Genomic DNA, 18,572 nt, shown 5'->3' with positions numbered 1-18,572 from the left:
TCTTGCCTAAGTTGTAACACCGCTTCTTGTCTCAATTAATGTCTGCATGAGTATTGCTTCATGCCAAGGGTTTTAACATTCACTCTCATTGTTAAATATGTTGTGCCTTTTCTTTTGAATGTTTCTCTCTCTTTCTTTTTAAAGACAGCATGATTACCCAGCAAAATCTCTTACCCTTCCCCAAATGTAAATTCTGCCTGTTCAGCAGCGGCAGAAGTGCTGCATTGTTTGCTGTTGAAAGAGAGAGCTGGAGGGGACACACACTCCCCCTGCTCAGCGGGTACAGGAGGCTGCGATCTTCCCTTGCTGTATTATTAATGGCCCCATATTTTTATATTGCAGATGGCTGAGAGCTAGCAAGAAAAATTCAGGACCATGATGGCTCAGTTTCCTAGCGCAATGAACGGTAAGCAGCCTCATGCTGTGACAGGGTAGAGAGGTTGGATTTTTATTTTTCTTTTTTGGTACAGGTTATAAAATAATCATTTAATTATTTTCCCTTAAACTTATAAACTCAAATCTTAAAGTAGTCATGCTGCTTTGGTAGTTTATTTTAGAACTCTGTATGTCTTTTGTTAGAATGCTGAGCAGTGAATCTGGAAACTCAGTGGATGTCTGTTCTGCAGCATCACTGGGACTGTGTGTTGGCCTTTGGGCCTCAGAACAACCCGAAAAGATCTGGGTGTGGTGTATAAAGTGGGAGGGCAAAAAGCAGAGTGCTAGAGGATAGGAAATTTCAAAGGTGTTTTTAATAGCACAGGATAACTGTAAACTGATTATACCATTTAGTAATATACATACAAAATTGTTTTAAATGTTCCTTTGGTAAAGGATTATCTATGCCTACACACATAGCTGTTAAGTATGAAATATTTAGAAAACTGTTTATGTAATTTTGATAGTAAAAAGTTTTTAGAACTTTTTTTCTGATTCTGGCTTTCATTTTTTCCCCTAAATGCAAATTAATCATTCCTAATTAGTATTCAATTACTGTATATGTCATTTAGAATTAATTGAGAAAATGCATTTATTGTAAAATTCCTGTAGAAATCTAAGAAACTAAATTCTTAGTTTGGGTGTGGGTGGGAGGACTCCCAATCAGTGCTGGGAGACCTGGGACCCACAGCCAGTGATACTCAACCTGGCCTTGTTGGTAGAGGCTCCCGGAGCTGACCTGCTAGGGGCCACTAGCACTGCACATGAGTGTGGAGGACCATGCAGCGCTGTTTATTGAATTTGGTGCATGCAAGACAAATATTCCAGCCCTTTGATCTCTTTTTGGCTCTCGGGTTCTTAACTTTTTATTTGTTAAGCTTAACTTAACAGGCAGTGTTAAGGAACTCTCTCCAGGCAGTGCTGAGGAACTGTATAGGGTGCCAGAGATCAAACCCAAGCTGGCCACGTGCAAGACAAGTGCCCTTCCCACAATACTATCTCTCTGGCTCCTTGAGTTCTTCATTTTGAAGTAAATTATATTATCTGAAAATATAAAAAATAAAGGAGCCCTAGTCAGTAATTCTTTTAGATAATTGAAAATGGTTATAATGAAGAATATTGAGTCCAATAGTTCTATCACTTTCACAAAGCAGTCATGTTTTAAGCCCTTGTATAAGAGATTACTAACGTGTTGTTACAGGTTAAGCCTTGTGTGTTAATACTTTCTTAATTGAGATTGGTTGCTTTCTACTTTACATCCTATCCAATGTGGTGTGCTGCTCCTGGTAGATCAGTGGTGTAGAGTTTGAGATGTCACTTCAGGAATTCTAAAATTTTGAATAGGGTGTTACAGCCTGAGTTAAATTTTTTTTTTTTTGATAATTAGTTTTCCACTGATGAGAATGAAGAGATATAAAGTTGTGCGGCCGCAGTAGCATGGTTTAGGATTTATGTATTTTAGTAATTAAGTCCAGGGAGATTTAAGTTGGAAATTGCATCATTTCCCTTCCTGGGGCAGCATGGAGCAAAAGCTTAGTTCACAGTCTGGAGACATGGCTTCAAGCACCTTCTGGGACCAGAAGTAATGTAGCTGGCTCTGGATCTTGGTCGTTCAGCAGCAAAGCAGCTGTGCAAAAGCATGGCCACCCTGGTAAAATCTCGGCAGAGTGCGAGCCGCTATTGGCCCTGGCCTGAGACTGCCCAAAACTCCCGCTGTTTCAAGTTCAAAACACATTCCTTTTTTCCCGCGCCACCAAGTTCATACCTGTTTAAAAGTCCCCCTGAGTTAAATTTTTAACTGAATAATGACTTTGGGGTCTGGAAGTATTTCTGCATCTTGTTGATCTCTTGAGATTTATTTATGAGTCTCTGGATTATGGCCTGTTAATAGCTCCACAGGTAGTTCATGGACATAACTGCCAGGCTTCTGGAAGAACAGGGAGATAGGGGGAAGGAACTCATCCCCGACTCTATGAGAGTTTGAAGATTTTGGTCACAAAACCCGCGTACCTGAGTTTTTCAGCAGATTCATTTCTGGATGAGTTTCGTCCCGAGCCTGTGGAGTCTGGCTGTGAGCATGGCAGTGACTAAGCAGTGCAGTCTTCATTCTTCTTCCTTTCTATAGATGTACATGAGTCTACTCTGTAAATGTCATTTTATTTTATTAAGAGAATAATATTGGAAAAAAAATACAATGTTTGGTAGCAAAAAAACATGTTTTATTTGCATAAGCTTTCTAAAATATTAGATAATTTAGGAGTAGCTAGAACTAGAGATAGTATTTTTTTGGTTATAACTTTTGTTCCCACTGTGGAGCAGATGGTTTCCATCCCCGTAAGGAGTCACATGCTGCCTGGAGAAATCTTGGAAGCGTTGCCCACCTCTGGGAAGGAAGGAGAAGGGCTTGTGCTGGGCACAGGACAGGCCCGCAGTGCCCCAGCCCCCTTACCAACCATTCCCTGCTCCACAGAGGAGAGATTTATCTCATTCTTTCATCCTGTAAAAAAGCCTTCACTATAAAACAAAACAAGTCGGTAGGGAAGGGAGGGACAGGTCACCAGAGGGAGGCTCCTTTACTGTTCCTGATGCAGGCCACCTTTCTTAATGGCATTTCTGTGTCCACCTCATCGTTACTGACCATAAAGTTCTTTTCTGTTGAAGTCAAATGCTGTTGAAACTTCCTCTGAAGGTACTTGAAGTCAGACTGTTTTCTAAATGTTTCTGATATAGTCCTCAAAATTTGCTATGTCTTCTTTTTCATTCCAAGTGGCCGAAGCCACATGTGGCGAGTGTTTGCTGTTTTGGACAGTGCCTACCAAGAACATATTTGCATCATCTCAGAAAATTCTTGTTTTTGTTTTTGCAAGGCAAGCACCCTGCCCGCTGTACTATTTCTCAGATTTTCAGCCCCAGAAAATTCTTATGACAGATTTTCTTTTTCTGGCCGGAGTGATAGCACAGTGGGTACGGCGTTTGTCTTGCATGTGGCCAACCCAGTGTTTGATCCCCAGCATCCCATATAATTCCCTGAGCACTGCCAAGAGTAATTTCTGGGTGCAGAGCCAGGAGTAGCCCTTGAGACTCCTTCACTGCTGGTGGGAATGCCGACGGGTTCAGCCCTTTTGGAAAACAGTATGGACGTTTCTCAAAAAATTAGAAATTGAGCTCCCATTTGACCCAGCAATACCACTTCTGGGAATATACCCAGAGATGAAAAAAAGTATAATAGAAATGGCATCTGCACTCATATGTTTATTGCAGCGCTGTTTACAAGTGCCAGAATCTGGAAAAAACCCGAGTGCCTGAGAACACTGACTACATAGAAACTTCAGTACAGCTATACAATGGAATACTATGCAGTTGCTAGTATGAAGTCATAAAATTTTTATATAAGTGGATTAACAAGGAGAGTATCATGAGTTGAAATGAGTCAGAAAGAGAGGGACAGACATAGGAAGACTGCACTCATTTGTGGAATATAAAGTAACAAAATGGGAGACTAACACCCAAGGATAGTAGAGATAAGGACCAGGAGGATTGCTCCACAGCTTGGAAGCCGGCCTCTCATGCTGGGGAAAAAGGCAGCTCAGATAGAGAAGGGACCACCAAGGAAAGGATGCTTGGAGAATCCGCTTGGGATAGGAGATGTGTGCCAAAAGTAGACTATAGACAGAACATGATGGCCACTTAATACCTGCATTGCAGACCACAACACCCTAAAGGAGATAAAGGAGAGAGAGCAAAAGAGAATGCACCTGCCACAGAGGTGGGGGTAGGGGGGTGGGGAGGGATACTAGGAACATTGGTGGTGGAGAATGGGCACTGGTAGAGGGATGGGTACTCGAGCATTGTATGACTGAAATGTAAGCACAGACGTTTGTAAGTCTGTAACTTTATCTCACAGTGAATCATTAAAAAATAAAAATTTTTAAAAAATAAATAAAATATAATAAGACAAAAAAAAAAAGAGTAGCCCCTGAGCATTGCCAGTGTAGAGTTCCCCCCCTACCACCACCAAAACAAGTTAAAAAAATTTTTGCCTTTTTCTTTTAAAAAGTTTCCCCCTTTGTTGCTTGAATCACACAGGGATATGTGCCCTTGGTTGTGGTTCTCACATACTTTGTGGTGCTTGCACACTCTGCAGTGGTCACTGGGGCTCGGACACTGTCTTGGGGTGTTCACACACAATTGGTTGTCATACACCAGGGATCACATATCTTATTGTGGATCACAAATGGCAGTGCCACTGAATTGCACTCAGTATGGCATTGAACTGAAGGTCAAATTAAACAAGTTAGGATTTTAAAAGGGGGTGGGATAGTATAGTGGGTAGGGCACTTGCCTTGTGGCTGACCTTGGGTTCTGTCCCTGGCATGTTGTATGGTCCCTTGAGCCCTGCCAGCGATGATGTCTGAGTGAAGAGCCAGGGGTAAAAGTTCACAGTCCCCAGAACAGAACATTTTTTTTCTAAGGGGCCAGGGATGTATCTCAACAGTAAGACACCTGCCTTGAATATGTGAAACACTGCACCAAATTTCTGCCATCACTGGGGGAAAAAAAAAAGAAGAAAAGACAAGACAAACACAAAAGCCCTCCAGACTCACTCCTGCAAGGCTGAGTAATCACTGAGTGATCCCTGAGCTCTGGCTGGGCCCTGGACAGTCAATCTTCGGCACTTGGATGCTCCACTCCAGTCTCCTCCATAGAGCTAACAAAGATCAGTGCATCACAGCTTTACTAGTCGTGATTCTATTCCTGTGTTCCCTGTGCTACCAAGGACGCACATTTATTTATGTTCCCATCATTGAAAACTTAAGTCCTACCAGTGGAAACCTGCACTGTAGCTATGGTTTAGAAATTTTTATTGTATTTTTGCAGGGAATGGCATACTGGCTCAGAGTTTATTCCTGGCTCTGCATTCAGGGATCATTCCTGGTACACTCAGGGTACCATATGGGTGCCAGGGATTGAATTCAGGTCAGCAGTGTGCAAGGCTAGCACCTTGCATAATATGTTATTGCTCCCACCCCAGTATGTTTTAAAAATTTAAGTTTGTGCTGGGTTACATAGATCATTTGGCTATTTTCCCTGCCTGCCACCTGCCAGTCTGTGTCCCACCCTCCCCCCCTCCGGTCATTGCCATGAGTAGACGTTACACACTCTTAACGGGGCTTGCCTGGGATGTCTTCCTTGGGTGCCCACATACTTGATTGTTCTGCTTTTCTGTAGTTATGCACCTTATAATGTGGTGCTTGTGCACACACTTGATTGCAGTATGCCAAAGATCACACATTTTTTTGTGGCATCAGAAATGGCAGTGCCAGTAGGACTGCACTAGGCCATGTGAGGTATTGGAAAGAATTGAAGTCATGCCCTTTGTCCTGGGAACAGAGGCTTTACTGCTGGGCTTTCCTGGGACCCTCATTTGATGATTGTTTTGAACTCGACAAGTATACCGGTAAAGACCATTGCTGTTATCCTTTAATTTACAACATACAAAGGGAAAATAGTTTGAATCAGGCCCTTCCAAAATTACATGTTCAAATACTGCTATAGTACTACCCAGCTGTGTGACCAAACCTTCAAGGTGTATGTATAATAGGGCTGAAACTTCTTTTTATGTATAATAGGGCTGACAGTACTTATGGCATGGGCTCTAGAATAGATGAAAAGGTATATTTTCCTTTTTTTCATATACTATAAGGACATGCTTGACAGAGCAAATAGGCAAGGACTGGAAATAAGCAACAAAAATCTTTCTGAAAATACCACATTCTTGGTTTAGTGATGGGGTAAGGGGAGTGGATACAATTTTTTAGTACATTTCTTAAGTGATTATCAGTCATTATAAGGAACTTTACATAAGCTTTAAAACGAATTATTAAACATCATCTCCAGAACTTAGATTTTTCCTGTCTATAGGACTTAAAATTAAACAGAGGGGCTAGAGCCATAGTACCTGTAAGGTAGGACACTTACCTTGCACACGCCAACTTAGGTTCAATCCCCAGGACTCCATGGGGTTTCACAAGCTTAGCAGAAGTGATCCCTGAGCACAGAGCCAGGATAAGCCCTGAGCATTCCTGTGTGTGCCCCAAAATTAAATAAATAAATAAATAAATACAGCCTGGGATTTGAGATCTGAAATTAAAAACAAGCTGTTTACTTTTTAAAGTTTTTATTATAGGGGCCAGGGTAATAGGGCAGTGGGTCGGGCACTTTTCTTGCACATGGCCAACTTGGGTTCGATCTCTGGCACTCCATATGGTCCCCTGAGTGATCCCAGGAGTGATTCCTGAGTACAGAGCCAGGAGTAAGCTCAGAGCACTGCTAGGTGTGCCCCCCTAGTCCCTCAAATTAAAAGGTTCCATTAACATGTCTTTGATTTTATTTACTTATTTTTGGTTTTTGGATCAAACCTGGTGGTGTTCAGGTCTTACTCCTGGCTTGGTGCTCAGGAATCACTCCTGGCAGGGCTTGGGGACCATATGGGGTACCAGAGGTCAAACCCAAACCCAGGTTAGTCATGTGCAAGGCAAATGCCCTACCTGCTGTACTATCACTGGCCCTAGCATGCCTTTTAAATAAGAAATGCAGAATTTGATCAACTGATTAAAAGTTGGCTTTGAAGTCTGTATATTTCCTAGTTTTCTTATTTCTGTGTAAATTTTGCTTTTTTTGAAAAATTCTTAGTGCATAATAGCTTATATTTAAATATGTTTATTTGTGGGTAAGTATCCAGATTTGAGAATTTAGGGCACTCAATTGAGATTATTTCTGTGGAGCCAGGAGGGCATGAACAGTAATGGCTGAGCACATGCCTGGTGTGTTTGGCCTCCTGAGGGTGGCCCCCAGTACCACATAGCCCCCGCCATGAGCACCTTTGGGCCCAAGGACAGCACCTCTGGTCCAAATATCACTGGGAGTGCCCCTGGGAGTAGTTCTCCCTTAGAACTTTTGTATTCTGCCAGTGATGAACCATCATAGTCAATTTTGCTCATTGTATCTTAAATATTAGAGTGTGTGTGCATTCCTTTAAGAGGTTTGGTTAACTCTTCTTTGTACCCCTAATCCGGTACACATTGGTGCCCTGTGGTGTGTGATGGATGAATCTGTATGAAGGGACCAGGTTGCGTGGAGTCACCTGAGCATGAGTGAACATCTTTGACAGAAACTGGAGCACGGGTCGAGACTAATTCTAATCTCAGCGCTCATTAGTCGTGCGCAAGGTGCCTCACTACAGGGCGTTGGTTCCCTTACCTGTCAGATGGGGGTCATAGCAGAAGCTGATCCTCAGGTGATGTGGGCATCAGAGACTTACTGTGTGTGCGTGGAGCCGGAGTTCCCTCTCCTCTCCCTTCCTCCCCACTCTCCTTCCTGCCCTTCTCTTCTCCATTGCTGTTTCAGACCTACTGTGTTCAACACCATTCTCAGTGTCCACTTCCCTCCACCAGTGTCCCCAACATTACATTTCTGCTGCTAATAGGGCTTCATGCATGACACCTTTCAGCAGCCCTCTCCTCCAGAGTCGCCACTTCCCTCCACCATTGTAGTGTTCTCTTTCCTGTCCTGCCCCCTTCCCCCACTCCCTGGCCAGCTTCTTACTGAAGACTAATTCCTGTTCTTTGATTTTATTGCCTTGGAGCATTTGTCATTTCCCTACAATGTTTGTTTATATCCTGCATGTGAGAGAGATCATCCTGTGTCAGTCTCTCTTCTTCTGACTGACTTCATCCAGCCTGATACTCTCCAGATCCATCCGAAGCAACAGATCACATGACTTCATCTTTTCTGACAGCCACCTAGTATTCCATTGTGTGTATGTATACTATGCTTTTAAAAAATCCGCTTATCTGTTCTCGGGCACTTGTGTTGTTCCAGATCCTGGCTATTGTGAATAGTGCTGCAATGAATGTAGGAGTGCAAATGGTCTTTCTGTATCTTTCATTGATTTTGTCATCATTGTCATGTTTCAGAGTCATCCGGGAGGAAGTAAGTTTGATAGCCATGCCAGTCTTGTCACAGAAGCCGGTAGGCTTCTACTGTGTGTGACATGTCTTTCTTTAGAGCGTGTAGGTTTGGTTATTTTAGGGCCTATATTCAGTACATTTTAAAAAATTTTAACTATTCCTAAAATACGCATTTGATATTTAAAGACTCCGCCCCCCTCCAAACTATTTAGGACTAAAATTAACAGAACTAAAGATATTTGTTAATCAAATTAATCTTACTGTCTAAGATTATTTAGCGTGATCCACATTTCTGGAAACAGTGTTGTAAGACAGATTTTTTTTTGATCAATATAAGCAGCAAATATTTCTGAGTTCATATATTTAAATATGTTTGATTTCTTACTGATAGAAATTGAGTAAACTGAAAGGTTCACCAGAACTGATGGGTGGTTCTTGGCTGTGTTGAATATGTCGAACTTTGAAAGCGTCAGAGAGCCACTGTCTCCTAATGCAAAAGAGAGACACGGTCTGTGACGGTGTGTTTCCCCAAATCATTATCTTAGTTTCCATTTCCTCTGCTTCTCTTCTGCTCAGATCACCAGGCCCTATTGTTTACTCTGGGCGAGGTATATTGGTTCTGGGGATAGCGAGATGGACACTCAGGTGGACAGAAAGCCAGATACTTTTCTTTCCTTTGTCCTCCCTCCCTCCTTTCCTTCCTTTCTGGGCTTTACCCTGCCGTGCTCAAGGCTTATTGGCTTACTCTTGGCTTTATACTCAGGGATCACTTCTGGCAGGGCTGGGGAAGAATGGGGTGCCCAGTCAGGGCCATTGCAAGGCTAGCACCCTACTGGCCATACGACTCTCCAGTCACCGTGTAACAACTGATTGGCCCCTGGGCTACACCACCCCAAGTTTATGGGATTCTTTCAAAGTTACTTCTCGGAGATAGGGATTATGTTGCTACCATTCCTTTAATCTTGGAGTTTTATTTTTATTTTCCTCATGTTAAATTTTTAAACATATATACTAGTATCACTTCTTCCCCACCTCGTTGTTACATAATCAATGTAGTCAATATTCTGAAAACTTTGTTTAAAATATATTAAGGGAGGGGCTGGAGTGATAGCACAGCGGGTAGGGCGTTTGCCTTGCACTCGGCCAACCCGGGTTCAATTCCCAGCATCCCATATGGTCCCCTGAGCACTGCCAGGGGTAATTCCTGAGTGCAAAGCCAGGAGTAACCCCTGTGCATCACTGGGTGTGACCCAAAAAGCAAAATAAAATAAAATAAAAAATATATATATTAAGGGAAATTTTTGTTCTTTTGGTGCGTAAAAGAGACTTGGATTTATAGTCAAACATAAGTTCAGATGCTTTTCCTATCTATTTTGTTACAATCATTTCAAAATAACAAGAATAGCACTATTAAACTACAATTTCAGAGCAATCAGGGAGGTATTGTGATATAGTAGCTAAGAACAACTTTGTAGTTATAAAGTAGAGAAAATTCTAGCTACAAATAGGGTTCCCCCACCCCATACTTCAGTTTTATTGTGTCATATATTTACAACCACCTTGTGGAGTTGTTGGAAAATTAAGTGTGATCAGTGCACTCACATGATGTGTTTTGTTTGTTTCTCCTTGTCCTGCCCCATTCAGCATTTTTACTTTTCTCATTTTTAAAATTAAACTGTTTTTGAAAAAAGATTCGGTATTAATATGCTTAGCATAGTTCCTGGCATAAGGTAATGCTTGTAAAGTCTCTGCTTTAATTAGTACTACTCTCACTCTGCTAATATCAGACTTTCAGACTGAATGATAGAGAGGGGGTTTGTAGGATAGCTTGCCAGGTGTCTGTTTGAGGAAGAGTGAGGGAGCCGAGACTGACCTGAGGGAGAGATGTGTCCTCCTTGGGCGAACGTGGGTTTGTAAGATACTGCATAGATTACTGGCTGGCACTGTCTACTTAACAGGCAGCAACGGCACAGTGGCCTTGAAGGAAGTGGGTGCACAGGACTTGGTGTCACCCCCACTGCATTGTCAGATCACCCAGAGAGCATTTAGAAAGTAATGCATCCTGTTCCTTGTCCCCCAAGGATTCTGATTTAACTCACCCAGTGTGATATCCTCCTTCTTCCTATGCATGCCCCAGGGTTCCCCCACGTGACTCAGCCATGGGTGGAAACCCCCAGTGTAGCCCATTGACTAGTCAAATACTGCCTGCAATAGACTTGAGATAGTATAGTGGGTAGGGTGCTTGCCTTGCATGCTGCTGACCCAGCACTCCCCGCAGTTCCCCGAGCCCCTCAGGAGGAAGCCCTGAGCACTGCTGTGTATGTGCTCCTCTCCCCCCAAAGCATCTATATATACACCATTCTCAGGAAGGAAGACTCCTGGGTAGGAGTCGGGGAGGATGAGAGCGCTGCCAAGGCGCACAGCCAGGGACAGACCCTCCGTTCCGCTCCTTCCACCCACTGCTGCTCCACTCTGACCTGAAGTGGTAGAAAGTGGAGACAGGGCCCCATTTTCAGAGCAAATGGAAAAGAGCTCAGATTATTGTTTCTCATGGTATGAGAGAACTCAGCCTGCTTTAAATTGACAACTGTGTCTTTAATCTATTTCGGGGAGGGCACGCTCACTCAGTGGTGCTCAGGGCTTACCTCTGGCTTTGTGCTCAGTGATCACTACTGGCAGGGCTCAGGGCCCAGATGTGATCGAGGGGATGGAGCCAAGGTTGGTCATGTGCAAAGAAAGTGCCCTACCCACTGTTCTATCTCTGCCCCTCTGGCGCCCTCCTCCCCACCCCCCTTTATAATCTTTGATCTTTCAAACCTAATCTCCCTTGGTGCCTTCACTGCCTCATACTGTATCATTTCTAGCCCTTGTTATTCTCTGGTTCTCTGGAGCTGCTTCGTTAATTAATATGTGTACTCACAACTCAAGGCTAAGTCTGGTTTCAAGTAGTGATTTAAATTCATGTTTTTTTCCTTTCCTTTCCCAATGCTGTTTAAATGATTAAAGAAAACATTAAAAAAAAATAGCTGAGGTAGCTTTAAGAAATAGAAAATTCTCTATCGGTGTACCAGAAACCAGCAAGTTTCTAGAACTTATGAAGCACATTAACTAGGTTTCCACAGAGGCACAGAGGAGTGTTGTTTGTAGTGGAGACGGACTGAGTCCGCAGAACGCAGGAGCAGGGGTGGAGCAAGCAGCAGCCGGATTCAGCTGGTGGAAAGGTATCCACCAGCACACCCGGGCCTGACCCTGCAACTCCGTGGGTGGAAACAGTGCTCTGGGTAAGGCAGGGGTTTGTGGCGGAAATCCGTCAGAGCTGAATGAACTGCTGGAGGCGAGTGAGGACTCGCCTGTCCATCTGGAGTAACTGGGGTCACAGAAGGGGAACTGATACTCAAAAGTGTTTCCAGGTGCTTGCCAGAAAGATGGGGGGAGGGGAAGGGCTGCAGGAGACTAGAACAGCCCCTACCCCCAGCTCCCACTCAGTGTCAGAGGTAGCACAGGGGTAAGACGCAGTACCACACTGTCCCCTGCAGCCTTCTCTCCCATTGAGACACCTGGAGAGGATCAGTGGAGACTCACCCCAAGGACAGGGGCAGGACCCGTGAGTGGTGTGGGGCGAGGGAAGAAGGCAAGTATCTCCGTGGTAGGGGGGAGGATGCTTCATTGGGTGTCAGGCACGTCACGCCCCCTCCTGCTCAGTGGGCAGCAGGGACCCTCTTCCCAAGACCCAGCGCAGACAAGAGAGTTCCAGGGGCCCCAGGGTGGAGGTGGGGAGGAGGCACAGAAACACCCCCCTGCCCACAAGAGCCGGCACGCAGGGCCAGCTGAAGGCGGAGTTCGGGTAAGGGCCAGACCCAAGCCAGGGGCTCTCATAGGGCACAGGAAGCTGTGTCCTGTCTAATTCCTGCAGGCGCCTTCCTGGGGGAGAAACTCCAGGGGCACTTCGGAGAAGGTCACTATGGTCTCTCCCACTGCCCTCCTGAGTCCTGAGGCCCTAATGTTTCTCCTCAAACACCTGGTTGTCACTCTGCAGCTTCACAAAGCCTGGATATCCCATTCCAGGGATGGGATGTCCATTTAGTTGTGGTCCAGAAGGGTTCAAGGTCAAGATGCACAGGAATGTTCCAATATTTAGCTTTGAATCCTCCAGGGCCCCTTGTCCGGGTTCTGCCTCCCAGAGGGCCTGCCACCGGCTCTTTGCGATTACTGCAAGAGGAGGGAAAGATGCGTCCAGGTCAGGAGCGGTCAGAGGAGAATCCCGAGTCTTCCCCCTGGGTCCATATGCCCCCCTGACCTCCCCACATCATTGGTCCCGAGCACTGACCAAGGAGTTCCTAAGAGGCCATGATCATCCCTATGGGGACAGTCACACCTGGGGACCAGGCAGCCTTGTAACTTTATGGTTCCGGAGGAGGTAATAGAAACTGAGTTAGACATTAGTACGTCATGGAGCAGATTTCATGGTGAGTGATGTCAGTGTTTGTGTGCCAGTGGTCCAAAAGCTCAAACCCAGCACACTGATTTCAGAGGCCCCATGGGTGTGTAGGCTCATCAACAGTTTGAGGCCCTCCCAGTCATCTGGAGGGGCTCAAGGCCCGATGTAGTTAATCTGATGAGAGTGGCAGATGCTAAGGCCTCATGTAATGAGATCTCACCAAGTACATGCGTGGGTATGCGCAAACACACACACACACACACACACACACAGAGTCACAGTCTTGTATGCAGTGGCATCCTCTATGTTAGAAAAGAAGTTGGTTAGAATTAGTAGCTTGACTACAGACTAAATCAGAACAGACCCCTAACAGAGAATTCACATTAAGTAATACAGACAATTCAATTAACCATTCAATTACGCTTTGAATTTGTAGCTCAGAGAAATTGTCTTTAATCTATTACTCGAAACTTTTCAAATATCACAACCAAACAGCTGGCCACTGGCAAGAGTTCCAGAACCCATGTCCTGTGGTTCCCTCCTGGTGCTGAGCAGTCTGGTAGCCCGGGGGACACCATCGGCTTCAGCTCCTCTAATGAAGCCCAAGCCTGTGGAGTTCCTGTGGGAGCCTGTAGTTCCTCTTCAAACAGTGGAGTGAAAAGAAAATTTTCCACATGTGGACCGTAACCTCTTTTTCCTGTAAAAACACCTTACCTTTTGGGACCTGCTGTCTCGTGTTCCTTATTGCACCATTTCCTCTTGGCAGGGAAGGTTTTGGGGTCCTGCTCACCTGACTAGTTCTGGAATTCCAGCTGACCCACCTCACGTGGGCTAGAGAGCAGCAGTATTGCTGGGCCCAACGGAGCTCCAGGGCACCGCCAGGTGGCGCTCGCCCCCTCCCTCTTCAGCGGGCTCTGTCTGGCGGCTGCTCCAGTACAGCTTCTTCTGCAGGGCCAGGCGGGTGCTCCACGGCCTTGCGGGCATGTGGGATGCATGCACACCAAGCCTCGGTATTTTTTTGTTTTGGCTTTTTGGGTCACACCCAGCAATGCTCAGGGGTTTATTCCTGGCTTTAGCACTCAGGAATTACTCCTGGTGGTGCTCGGGGACCATACGGAATCCTGGGAATTGAACCCAGGTCGGCCATGTGCAAGGCAAATACCCTAGCCGCTGTGCTATTGCTCCAGCCCCTACCAAGCCTCAGTCTTGGCAGCTCTGCTGTTTGTGCCAGGCAGCTCTGCTGTCTGCCAACGATGGGCAACTGCAGTACGGCCAGGTGTGTGAGCACTGCAGCTAAAGGGTATGAGCCCAGCATGTTCCGCAGGGCTGTAGCCAGGAGTGTGACAGCCCACACCCCCCATGAGCATGTGACAACCCCTATCTCCCCAGAAAGCACTGAGGCCAGACCAGAATGTACGTGGGCACCACCCCCAGCCAGCACATGGGCAGTCCCCATACTAGGCGGTGCTGAGATTTGAACCAGGCATGGCTGTATATAAAGCAAGTGCCTTAATTTCTGTGTTATCTCTTTGTCTCCTCCAAATTAAAGTTAATACTATTTTCGGGAGCCACACACAGCAGTGCTCAGGGCTATTTTTGCTCATGTCCCACGTGTGGTGCTGGGGATTGAACCCAGGTCAGCCGTGTGCAAGGCAAGCACCCTACTCACTGTATTGTCACTCTGGCTTTTAATTATTTTTAAGTATTAGATGTGTCTCTATAATTTCCAAAGTAAATGGCAGGCTCTTGAGCATGGTGTTTAAGGCCCTTTGCAGCTGGGTCTGCCTGTTTCAGACCACTTCCTTGGTGTGTGCTCTAGCCACTAGTCTGCTCAGTACACTTGCAGCATTTGGCCCCTGCTTTGACTTCTGCTCAGCCTTTTCGTGAGTTCTGCTTGTCCTTCTGCTTCTTGTGGCAAAAATATCAAGCCATGCGCAAGGTAGCGCCCCAGTCTTAACATTCCTGTCCTTCCATGATGTCTGGAACTCAGATCAGCACTGCATTTGGTCTTTCTGCTTAGGATTCTCCACAGCTGGATTCTAGAATTGCTCAGAGTTGTTTTCTGGAAGATTGTTTCTTGTTCTTTTTTCCTTCCTGTGACTCCCCTGGTCCTACTGATTGATTCTCTGGTCTCCTGCCGTGGTCCCCCATTTTTGTGATTTTTTTTTTCCACCCAGATTGTCTTTGAAATATTTGGGGCTCCATGGGGGGAAATCTTACTACCCTGCTTAATCTAGAGTGGTTTTCAGCTGCTAGTACCCAGAACCGTCCGCAGATGGAAAGACCTGCTGGTCCTTGAAAAAGTTCCATCGCTGTTTCTTGACCCAGAGATCACATGCTGAGTGGCATTAGCTTTTCTCTGGAAGGAAATTGCTTTGGGCTAGCTGTTTCTGTGGGCTGGTGTGGGTCAAAATCACTGTGCTAGAGTTCCTTGAGGACAGAAACTCTCCTTTTGTTTGTTTGTTTTTGGACTCTACCCAGCGGTGCCCAGGGACTACTCTCAGCTTGGTGCTTGGGGGCTGCTTGGGGAATCATTTAGTACTAAGAATTGAACCTGCAGCCTTTTGCTTGGTTTGGGCCACAAGTGTCACTGGTACTCAGGTGTCACTGTTGTGCTCAGATGATTCGGCAGTGGATATTTAACCCAGGCCTCCTGTGTGTAAGATGCGCTCCAGCTCTTTGAGCCATCTCCCTAGCCCTTCATCGTTATATTTCCAAGAAGTGGCAGTAATAATTGCTCAATCAATATTAATTGAGTGAATGGATGAAAAACCTCATGGTTTGCCATACTGTGTCTGATTCTGTAAGAGCTTGCTATTCATGCCACCTGCCACTAAATGGCACTTGTGATTCATACTTACATTTTGGGACTGTGTTTTGCACATTGTATATACACGCCATAATTTCATTGTCTTTCACTTGCGTTTTAGGAGGGCCCAACATGTGGGCTATTACGTCTGAAGAACGCACCAAGCATGATAAGCAGTTTGAGAGCCTCAAACCCTTGGGAGGTTACATAACAGGTTTGTGTTCTTCTATGTTGCTTGTGAATAAGACTCCTTTTCTCATGACAAAAGTTTTGTTTTGACTGCCATCAAATTTGTATTGTCATAAAATTCATATCAAACAGAATTCTAAAAACATTTTAAATGCTTTATTTCATCTTAGTTTGGATTTGGACTTGGCATACGGAAGGTCCTTTCCTGATCCCAAATAATAGTCAAGAGCGTCCATTAAGGGGGCTGGAGAGCTAGCACAGCGGGTAGGGCGTTTGCCTTGCACGTGCCCAGCCTGGGTTCAATTTCCAGCATCCCATATGATCTCCCGAGCCCACCAGGAGTAATTCCTGAGTGTAGAGCCAGGAGCGACCCCAGAACACTGCTGGGAGTGGCTCACCCCCCACCCCGCCCCCACTTCCCAATAAAAAGAGTTTCTGTTTTAAACCTTTCGCTCTGACAACAGAGCTGAGCAAGTAGGAGAGATGGAGCAGATTTGAGTTTGTAGCTCAGGTAAACCATGTTACCTTAATTAAAAATTGTTTTTCAAAAGCTCAGCTGCTAGGGAAAGAGTCCTGGGGTTAGACTGTGTGCCTTTGCACACGCCCTGACCCGGCTTCAATCTCTAGCACTACATGCCACTCCCGACATTGCTCGAAAGCCCTGGAGACCTGGAGACCCCTGGGCACTGCTAGGTGTGGGCCTGGTGGGCACCACAAGTCCTCAGACCTGAGCACTGGACCATAACCAGCCTGCCCATGACTTCCTGACTCCCTGAGCACTGTTTGGGAGCCTACCCTTGCCCCAGAACATAAAGGTTTTGATTTATTTCTTAAAGTATTTGAAACTCTTTTCCAAAACATATTTATTAATATCCTCTTAATATTCAGTGCCAATTATTAACATAATAAGTATTGCTGTAGTTTAGCAGAAATGTTTATCTACAGAGCCACTTCTTTAAAAATAATAACGAATTTTCTGATCCTGTGTTTTGTAATGTCATTCTTTTGAAAGACTTTGAGAGGCCACGCCAATTGTTATTGATGCTAGCCCTCATTTTGAAAGAGAACCCCACAGCCAAAGAAGATTACTTTAACCTGGCAAGCTACCCGTAGTGTATTAGGGATGCCAAAAACAGTAACAACAAGTCTCATAATGGAGACGTTACTGGTGCCCGCTCAAGCACATCAATAAACGACGGGATGACAGTGCTACAGTGCTACTTCCTTTCATGTGCCAGTGCTCCTGACTTATTCACAGTAACAGTAGTGTAAATAATAGCTACCATGACTAATATTTACCATTTACTGTAGTTCAGTTCCTGCACTGGATGCATGATAATCTTTTCTTAGCACCCCTTGAGGTAGCTACTGCTGTGGTCATCCCAAGTTAGATAGTCGCCTGTGGTCATGGGGACAGTTAGTGTTGATCTGTGCTCTGAGAACCACTTGGCCTGACCCTGGGATCCATCCAGACCCTCCAACCATTCTAGTTCTTTGTGACCAGTTGATGTCATTGATACTTTTACAAGAATAGCTACTGTCCCTGGTTTGATCACTCAGCTCATAACTTCGTCTGTTCCTGTTTCGTGGCAGGCTCATCTTTCGTGAAGGGCTCATTTCCCTAAGTCAGTGTGAAGGGTTGTGTTCCTGTGGCAGAGAGCAGCCTGAACCTCCTGGTTGTTGATGTCTCTGTCTCCTAAGTCCTTTGGGGTGATGGGTGAACCCCGGAAGGATGCTAACTGCAGTGGCTGTGACAGCAGAGGCGCGCCAAACTTCAGGGAATGCAGCATATTTCAGGAAGCTGTCAGTGAGCGACTGCTTCGTCGCAGGGAGATAGTCTGTTTTCCCTCAGATTGCCCACTGCAGACCCAGCCCTGAGGAAAGAGCTTGGTAGCGAGCAGCGAGAATCTCATGTTTCTGGCATTCGCAGCCGGACACACAAGGCTCAGAGACACCCACCAACCATTCTCTCGCTGACATGCCATATTTTACTTAAAAGTCTTCTAGGGAATAGTGTTTTAAACTACACATTTTAGTAGATAGAAATATTTTCAAATAAGACCCTGGTCATTGTGGGAAAAAATAGCATGACTAAATCTTGCGGGTTAATGGACAACCATTAGTTGGCAGTGTTTTTCTGTTTGTTTTATAATATCTAAGTCTTACAGATGATGTGTATTTGTGTTTAATTTATTCTTTGATGATTTTAGTGAAAGTTATAATGAATTAGTAACATTGCTATTACTATTGATTATTATTATTGGAATAATTTACTGATATGCTGGCTTGATTTTTGTTTTATTTTACTTTCAGGTGATCAGGCTCGGACATTTTTCTTCCAGTCAGGCCTGCCAGCTCCCATTTTAGCTGAAATATGGTAAAGTTTTTTCTTTCATAATTAAACTTATATTTCTGATTTTGCTTTTTACTGTTATTGTTTTTACTTGTTATTGAGTGTTCAATTTTTAAATAACATTTTATTTAATTATTGAGATTTTTGTTCTATACTACAAATGTATATATAGTTTAGAATTCTAAGGAAATAAGATGCATGTATATCTTTCCACTTAATCATCTTTTTTTCCTTTGGGGAGGAGCCACACCCTCTGGTTCTGAGGGGTCACTTCCAGAGGTGTTTGGAAGATAGTTGGGCATCGTGGAGCAAATTTAGATGGCCTGCACATAGGGGGTGCCCACTAGCCATTTGAACTTCCTTCGCACCCCACTGAAA

At 44.9% G+C, this 18,572-nt stretch overlaps 1 protein-coding gene across 6 annotated transcripts in view; it reads left to right on the top strand.

Moving 5' to 3' along the window:
• The window catches only part of ITSN2 (intersectin 2), a 129,580-nt gene that overhangs the window by 29,686 nt on the left and 81,322 nt on the right, over positions 1-18,572 (top strand). For all 6 annotated transcript variants that reach the window (XM_055119740.1, XM_055119745.1, XM_055119741.1 and 3 more), the window contains exons 2-4: positions 343-406; positions 15,774-15,866; positions 18,155-18,218. In XM_055119740.1, the coding sequence (XP_054975715.1) occupies positions 376-406; positions 15,774-15,866; positions 18,155-18,218 (188 nt within the window). In that variant the 5' untranslated portion in view covers positions 343-375. The remainder of the gene's footprint in view (positions 1-342; positions 407-15,773; positions 15,867-18,154; positions 18,219-18,572) is intronic.

Source organism: Sorex araneus, chromosome X, assembly GCF_027595985.1.
Source record: "Sorex araneus isolate mSorAra2 chromosome X, mSorAra2.pri, whole genome shotgun sequence".
In the NCBI taxonomy this organism is placed as follows: Eukaryota; Metazoa; Chordata; class Mammalia; order Eulipotyphla; family Soricidae; genus Sorex; species Sorex araneus.
The sequence above is the reverse complement of the archived record's forward strand: the minus strand, read 5'-3'. Positions and strand labels throughout refer to the sequence as shown.